This window comes from Mustela nigripes, chromosome 1 (assembly GCF_022355385.1).
Source record: "Mustela nigripes isolate SB6536 chromosome 1, MUSNIG.SB6536, whole genome shotgun sequence".
NCBI classification, from domain to species: domain Eukaryota; kingdom Metazoa; phylum Chordata; class Mammalia; order Carnivora; family Mustelidae; genus Mustela; species Mustela nigripes.
This window is the reverse complement of record NC_081557.1, coordinates 105,846,528-105,854,332: the sequence shown is the minus strand read 5'-3', so window position 1 is coordinate 105,854,332 and position 7,805 is coordinate 105,846,528. Positions and strand designations below refer to the sequence as shown.

The 7,805-nt window shown below is 40.3% G+C and overlaps 1 protein-coding gene across 1 annotated transcript in view; it reads left to right on the top strand.

Annotated features, from left to right (window-relative positions):
• SLC18A1 (solute carrier family 18 member A1) overlaps nucleotides 1-7,805 on the top strand; it is a 24,254-nt gene that overhangs the window by 14,344 nt on the left and 2,105 nt on the right. The window contains exons 10-12 of the mRNA XM_059407335.1: nucleotides 4,877-4,955; nucleotides 5,893-5,944; nucleotides 7,422-7,485. Coding sequence (XP_059263318.1) covers nucleotides 4,877-4,955; nucleotides 5,893-5,944; nucleotides 7,422-7,485 — 195 coding nt within the window. The remainder of the gene's footprint in view (nucleotides 1-4,876; nucleotides 4,956-5,892; nucleotides 5,945-7,421; nucleotides 7,486-7,805) is intronic.

The following is a 7,805-nucleotide window of genomic DNA, read 5'->3' as shown; positions in this document are numbered from 1 at the left end:
AAAATAAGTAGGGGTCCTTCCCACTGAGCAAGGACCCCCAATGAGGGGCTTGATCTCAGGACCCTAAGGGAGATGCTTAATAAAATAAGTAGGGGTCCTTCCCACTGAGCAAGGACCCCCAATGAGGGGCTTGATCTCAGGACCCTAAGGGAGATGCTTAACGACTGAGCCACCCAGGCTCCCATCTTTCACAATTCTTTTTTTTTTAATTTATTTATTTTCAGCATAACAGTATTCATTATTTTTGCACCATACCCAGTGCTCCATGCAATACGTGCCTTCTATAATACCCACCAGCTGGTACCCCAACCTCCCAACCCCTGCCATTTCAAACCCCTCAGATTGTTTTTCAGAGTCCATAGTCTCTCACGATTCACCTCCCCTTCCAATTTCCCCCAAGTCCCTTCTCCTCTCTAACTCCCCTTGTCCTTCATGCTATTTGTTATGCTCCACAAATAAGTGAAACCATATGATAATTGACTCTCTCTGCTTGACTTATTTCACTCAGCATAATATCTTCCAGTCCCATCCATGTTGATACAAAAGTTGGGTATCCATCCTTTCTAATGGAGGCATAATACTCCATAGTGTATATGGACCACATCTTCCTTATCCATTCGTCCATTGAAGGGCATCTTGGTTCTTTCCATAGTTTGGCAACCGTGGCCATTGCTGCTATAAACATTGGGATACAGATGGCCCTTCTTTTCACTACATTGGTATCTTTGGGGTAAATACCCAAGAGTGCAATCGCAGGATCATAGGGAAGTTCTATTTTTAATTTCTTGAGGAATCTCCACACTGTTCTCCAAAGAGGCTACACCAACTTGCATTTGCACCAACAGTGGAAGAGGGTTCCCCTTTCTCCACATCCCCTCCAACACATGTTGTTTCCTGTCTTGTTAATTTTGGCCATTCTAACTGGTGTAAGGTGATATCTCAATGTGGTTTTAATTTGAATCTCCCTAAGGGCTAGTGATGATGAACATTTTTTCATGTGTCTGATAGCCATTTGTATGTCTTGATTGGAGAAGTGTCTGTTCATATCTTCTGCCCATTTTTGGATATGATTGTCTGTTTTGTGTATGTTGAGTTGAGTTTGAGGAGTTCATTATAGATCCTGGATATCAACCTTTTGTCTGTACTGTCATTTGCAAATAGCTTCTCCCATTCCGTGGGTTGCCTCTTTGTTTTTTTGACTGTTTTCTTTGCTGTGCAGAAGCTTTTGATTTTGATGAAGTCCCAAAAGTTTATTTTCGCTTTTGTTTCTTTTTCTTTTTTTAAGATTTTATTTATTTATTTGACAGACAGAGATCACAAGTAGGTAGAGAGGCAGGCAGAGAGAGAGAGAGGAAGCAGGCTCTCCTCTGAGCAGAGAGCCCGATGCAGGGCTCGATCCCAGGACCCTGGGATCTTGACCCAAGCAGAAGACAGAGGCTTAACCCACTGAGCCTCCCAGGCACCCCACCTTCACAATTCTTGATGGCTTCAATATCCAGGTGGATAATTCTACCAACATCTTGGCCTATTCTTTAATCTACTTTCTTACAATAATCTTTTGCAATGATCTTTTTCTCCTTTCCACCTTAACCAATCAAACCTTTTTGACCTTGACATTAATTTTATCATCTCTGAAATTTAATTTCAGATAATTCAGTCCAATTATCAATTCACATATTCCCTACTCAGGTATTCTAATATCCCATATCAACAAATTTTGGCCACATGGGGATCACCAATCCATTGGCCTCAAGTCATTTTCTATTTTCTATCACTTCTCATGTCCTCAATTTTTATGTATTCAGCTTGAATTCCATCATGATGTAATTCAAGTATTAGTTCCTTTGCCCTGCTTTCCCTCTGGGATTGTCAGTTGACACAGCATTGATTCTGGTTAAGTTAATCTGCTTGCCTACTCCTTGTCTATGCATGAGTGGCACACTGGGGCTGTGGGAAAACACACAGCAAGGCTGTTAGTCTCACCTTACATTTATGGCTAAAGAAATAAAGTAGGTTTTCACATTGCCCAACAATCTTTCTCTAGGTCCCCAGTTATGTCTTCCTTCCCACTTTCTGAAATGACTGTTTTATACTTATCCATTCAAACCTCTTCCACACCCTCATCCTCTCGTCATTCTTAGCTCCTAGTCATTGAGAAATCAGAAGCAATGAGATGTGAACTTACATGTTCCCATCACTAAGTATACTAATTTTCCTGCATTTGTATGCATATTCACCACCTTCTTTTTGTGGTTGAAGCATCCTAACTCCTTCAGAAGCCAAACTACTACTACTACCACCACCACCACCACCACCAATACTTCTCCTCCTTTTATTCTCCCTCCTCCTCTTCCCCCTCCTCCTCCACCACTTATTTCTCTTGTTGTTGCCCTCCTCCTCCCCCTCCCTCTCCACATTCTTCTCTGACTTCTTCATCTTCATCTTCTTTTTCTTCTCTTCCTCCTTCTCTTCTTCTTCCTCCTCCTTTTTCATTCCATCCCCTCTAAACTATTTCATTGGCTTCTTCTTATCACACTTGTTATCTCTTCTCTGCTAACTTTTTTTAAATTTGATTTCTTTTCAGTTTAACAGAATTCATTGTTTATGCACCATACCCAGGGCTCCATGCAATATGTGCCCTCCATAATACCCACCACCAGGCTCCCCCACCTTCCCATCCCCCACCCTCAGATTGTTTTTCAGAGTCCATAGTCTCTCATGGTTCATCTCCCCCTCCAATTTCCCCCAACTCCTTTCTCCACTCCATCTCCCCATGTCCTCCCTGTTATTTCTTATGCTCCACAAATAAGTGAAACTATATGATAATTAACTCTCTCTGCTTGACTTATCCCTTAAGTCATAATAATAATAATAATCTCTTCCAGTCCCATCCATGTTGCTACAAAAGTTGGGTATTCATCCTTTCTGATAGAGGCATAATACTCCATAGTGTATATGGATCACATCTTCCTTATCCATTCGTCCATTGAAGGGCATCTTGGTTCTTCCCACAGTTTGGTGACTTTTGCTGTAATGGCTTTTGCTGTAATGAACATTGGGGTACATATGGCCCTTCTTTTCACTACATCTGTATCTTTGGGGTAAATACCCAGTAGTGCGATTCCCTACTAACTTTTAAATGTAAGAGTCCCTGAAAGCTCAGACCTTGGATCTCTATTCTTCTCTATCTAATGTTTTAGAGGTTATCCCAGTCTTTCCTATGGTCTTAAGAACCACGGATAAATGATCATTTTGAACTTGAATAAGTGAATAAATGAATATTTATATCTGTGCTTAGGCTCTGTCCTTGGAAATCTAATCTTGTACACCAGTGCCTTGCATCTCCAGTTGTATATCTAATATGCATTCAAACCTTGTTTCCCCAGGCTCTTCCTCCATCTCCAGTTACCCAACTAAGTAAGACAAAATGAATGATTTTTGATTTCTCTCTTTCTCTCACTCCAACTATGGCCACACCCAACTCAACAGAAAGTTCCACTGACTCTACAATCATAATAATATTTTGGTCACTTCTTTCCATCATGACATCCAAGCTGAAACATTGTCACTTTCCTCCTGGGTTCTGCAAATAGTTTTCTGGCTTTTACTCTTGTCCTGTGAACCCATTCTTCTAACCACAACCAAAAGACTTGAGAAAATGTAAATTAAAATATGTCATTCCCTTCCAAAGTTTCCCATTGTGCTTGGAATAAATTCCAAATTCTAGGTCTACATTTTCTATTACTCTTCCCTTTGCTCATTGTGCTTCAGCCACATAGACCTCCTTTCTATTCCTAAAAGAGACAAATAGTTTCTTCAACATCTTTGTATTTGCATGAGATATTTTTATTTGTTACTTGTTTGTTCTGCTTGAAATACTCTGTTTAGGTCATTCAGATCTCAGTTTAAATGTCATCTCCTCAAAAAGGTCTTACCAGCCCCCAAACTGAAGTTAACTCTATTCCTGGTCACACTTCCATGCCATATTAAATGTTTTTCATACAACTTATTATTTTTCAAAATTATCTTTTCTTTCATTTGTTTACTTGTTTATTGTCTGGCTCCCTCCCTTGAAATGTAAATGCCCTAAAAACTAAGATTTTTTCTAGCTTATCTACACCATCTTATTTATCCCATCATATTCTAATCTTAGAACACCAGACACATAGTAAAAGCTCATTAAAAGTACTGAATGAATGAATGAATGAATGAATAAGACTCAGGGAGGGTAAAGTGCTCAAAGTCTCAGAGATATGAAGTAGCCAAGCCACAGTTTCAACTCAGAACTTCAAGGACCATGCTCTAGAGCACATGACTCTACCATTGGAGAAAGAAATGTGACCAGTGCTTCAGTTTACAAAATACTTTTATATATGCTATACAATTTGCTCCTCAGTGTAAATTGTTATGCTAGAATCATAGCTTTGTTTTTGCCAGATGTGGATGGTAAAGCTCTGAAATACTTAGTAACTTTTCCAAGATCACCACTAGAGCAATTTAAAGAAAGGTGAATAGCAAGGCAGGAATTTCACTTCCCAGGTAATATGTATTTCTTTTTCCAAGGCTGATGATATTCCTATGTTGATAATCAGAAGGGTTTTTACATATGAATTTCTCATTAGAGCTATTCTTTAGGAAGTCTATGTGGGGGAGCTGGAAGGACATTGTATTAAAGCTAAACAAAGCCTGGCTCTTGAGGAAAGTGGAAGTATAGAGCCTCATGTCAACTGTTCTGGGTTGGCACAGGGATCTCCAACACACAAAACAAAGTAGTTTGTAATTCTTGAAGGTAACAGAGAAACTTCACTATCATGTAAATATAGTATTTTGTAGTAAATTGGGCTTATCCTCATCTTAGAATTGTGTCTTTCTACAGGTCTTGCTTTCTTGCCTGCCAGTGTGTCCTACCTCATTGGCACCAACCTCTTTGGTGTATTGGCCAACAAGATGGGTCGGTATGTAACCTGGAAATATGTGGAGAGTATAATAGGAATGTAAGATGGGAGAGATTATTGAGGTTGTCCCTGAACCTAGGATAATGAACAGCTTCTCTAAGGTTGGAAGTTTAGGACAAGCATGCATGGGTAAAAGCCACCTACAGAGAGGATAGGAGTAGATAGGTGGTGAAGGGGATATGGATAAAGGATGGCCCTGAGTTGGTTGTGAATATATGATGGATAACCTTTACTTACCAGATGTTTGCTGTCTAGCTTAAGAGCTAAAATAACCCCACAGAGAACAGCTATGAAAAAGCTCATTACTTTGGGGGCAGTGTTGTGAAACTGTGTTCCCTGGAGCCCTAGAGAGTTCTAAAGAGGTACCTCAGAGAACACCAAATGGAAAGGGTTTGAGGCTAAAAAGTAAGTCTGGATTTTGTTCTACCACAGTGAGAACAGCTTCAATTTTATCTTTGAAGCTCAGCATATAGATTTTTTAAGACAAGCTTAAAAAGCCCTGCTATAGGAAATCAGAAAAGGAAAGAAGTTTGGTATTTTTTGTGCATTTTGTGATGGGCTTTGAAGACCAGAAAAAAATACGAGTAAGTGAAAGGTAGTCTGAATTGGGAAAGAGCATGAATTAAGTTTGAGGGTTACTTTCAAGGGGCAAGTATCTTCTGAGTAAACTGATTCCTCTGCTAGTGGAAGAAAGAATATGTCCCATTGAACCTCCTCTGCTTCTACTATGGAAAAAGATATGGAACCAGGCAATGGGGAGGTCAGGGAAAGGGTTCACCTGGTTAGAAATGGATCATGTAGAGATGTCTTCATTTTATCACATCCTAAGGGGTTGATGGAATTAGGAGTGTAGGACTGGCTGGTGTAGTGGAGATAAGATGACAGGTGGAAGGGATTTCTCCCTTTAGCATAGTTTGTGATGGCTCTTTTCTTCCAGGTGGCTGTGCTCCCTGATTGGGATGATTGTAGTAGGCACCAGCTTGCTTTGTGTAAGTATGATGAAGTCTAGGAGAGAGAGAGAGAGAGAGAGAGACCCAGAAATTTAAAGACAATTTTCCTTTGAAATGAACAGAGGGTTCACTTGTCAATGACTGTTGGAAAGACTGTTTATGCATGGGTAAGAATTTAGCTCTGGGAGAAATGCCACCAGGCATCCCATTAAAGGAGGTGGAGAGGAGGGAAAAAGGGCAGTGGAGCAGCTATAGCCGGAGGTCTGAGTCCCTATGTATGGACACATGAAACAATTCATGTTGATACCTATTTCTGGAGCCATTAAAGTGGTTCATTTTATGATTAAATTTACTTATCTCAACCTAACAAGACCTCATAAGCCACCAGGGGAACAATCACATGAGTTGCGGTCTCTAGTGCCAGAATGTTTGGTAGAAAAAGAAAAAAAAAAGAGAGCTTTCCTATTTTCAAGAGCCCCTTCAAGCTCTCTAAGCCTTCATTTTCTCCTCCTCATAATAGGGATCATACATACACTTGCCTCCTAGAGCTGTAAAGCACTGAGTACAGTGTTCAAAAAAGCCTGGAGGTCTTGATCAGGAGCATGTGTTCCACATAATTCCCAGCTTTGCTACTTCCTGCTTGTGTGATTTTGAGCTAGATATGTCACCTCTTTTTGTTTAGTTTCTTCATCAGTGTAGAAAGGGATATGTTAGCCTCTCTTAGGACTGTCCATATAAACTACACCACAGTGGGCCCACAGTAAATCTTAATGCAAGCTATTGATAAACTATAATTACCTTTTGAGGGATAATCCCTAAAGTTGTTATTAGCCACTAACATTTGGAGGGTATGTTAAACCTCTGAGAGGTAAATATGTTGGGGTAGCAGATTCAGGTGACAAGTGTTCAGTAAGAGACCTAAGGAAGCAGTGAAAGAGGAAAGGAAGTCTTTCAGTGGAGGATGGGAAGGCAAAAGAATGAGTTTCATAAGTTTACTGATGCAACACCCCAAAACAGGCTACCCGCCCCTCTAGACTATGGGTAACTAGTTTTTGGTATGTTTCCTTTCTCTTCTTGCCCCAGTAGCTACCAAATTAGGGTTTAATTAATACCTTTGAATGTTGCTAATAGAAAAGAGAGGAAACTCCATTCAGTGAAGAGTGAGGACAGAAGTGTATGTCTGGGAGGGTGGTGAAAGCAAGCTGAGGAAGGATTCTTGCAATAGAAGAGATCCATTATTATGTAAAATGGAATAAAATCTGAGATTTAGACTTAATCTTGCCACTTACTATCTTTTTAACTTTGGATAGGGCATTTAACCCAAATGATACCAATCTAGCTTTCATATCTTTAAAATAAAGGTAAAGATTCTTCTTCATAAAGAGAAGTGATAATCCAGACAACTAACATATGTGATACATAGCATATGGCTAATAAATGCATATCATGTGAAAACCCTTTGTTTTGTGGTGACTGCTTGAACTCCTGATAAATCCTTCTTCCTTCCCTGCTGCAGGTTCCTCTGGCTCACAATATTTTTGGTCTCATTGGCCCCAATGCAGGGCTTGGCTTTTCCATAGGTAAGAGTACTCTCAAAGGAGCCAAAGGCCCCTGAATTTTAGCTTTGGGCCAGATCAGAGGAGGTATATGGAAAGGGAGAAGGAGCAGGAGGGTGGCTAGCAAAGTTGTGGGCTCCTAATTCCTACCAGGGATCAGTGTTAGTGCTGAGAGGGAGGAGAGCAGGCAAATGGAATAGACTAAAGGGAGGAGAAAGGGACGAATGGATAAGGAAGTTGTGGTCCATATACACTATGGAGTATTATGCCTCCATCAGAAAGGACGAATACCCAACTTTTGTAGCAACATGGACAGGACTGGAAGAGATTATGCTGAGTGAAAT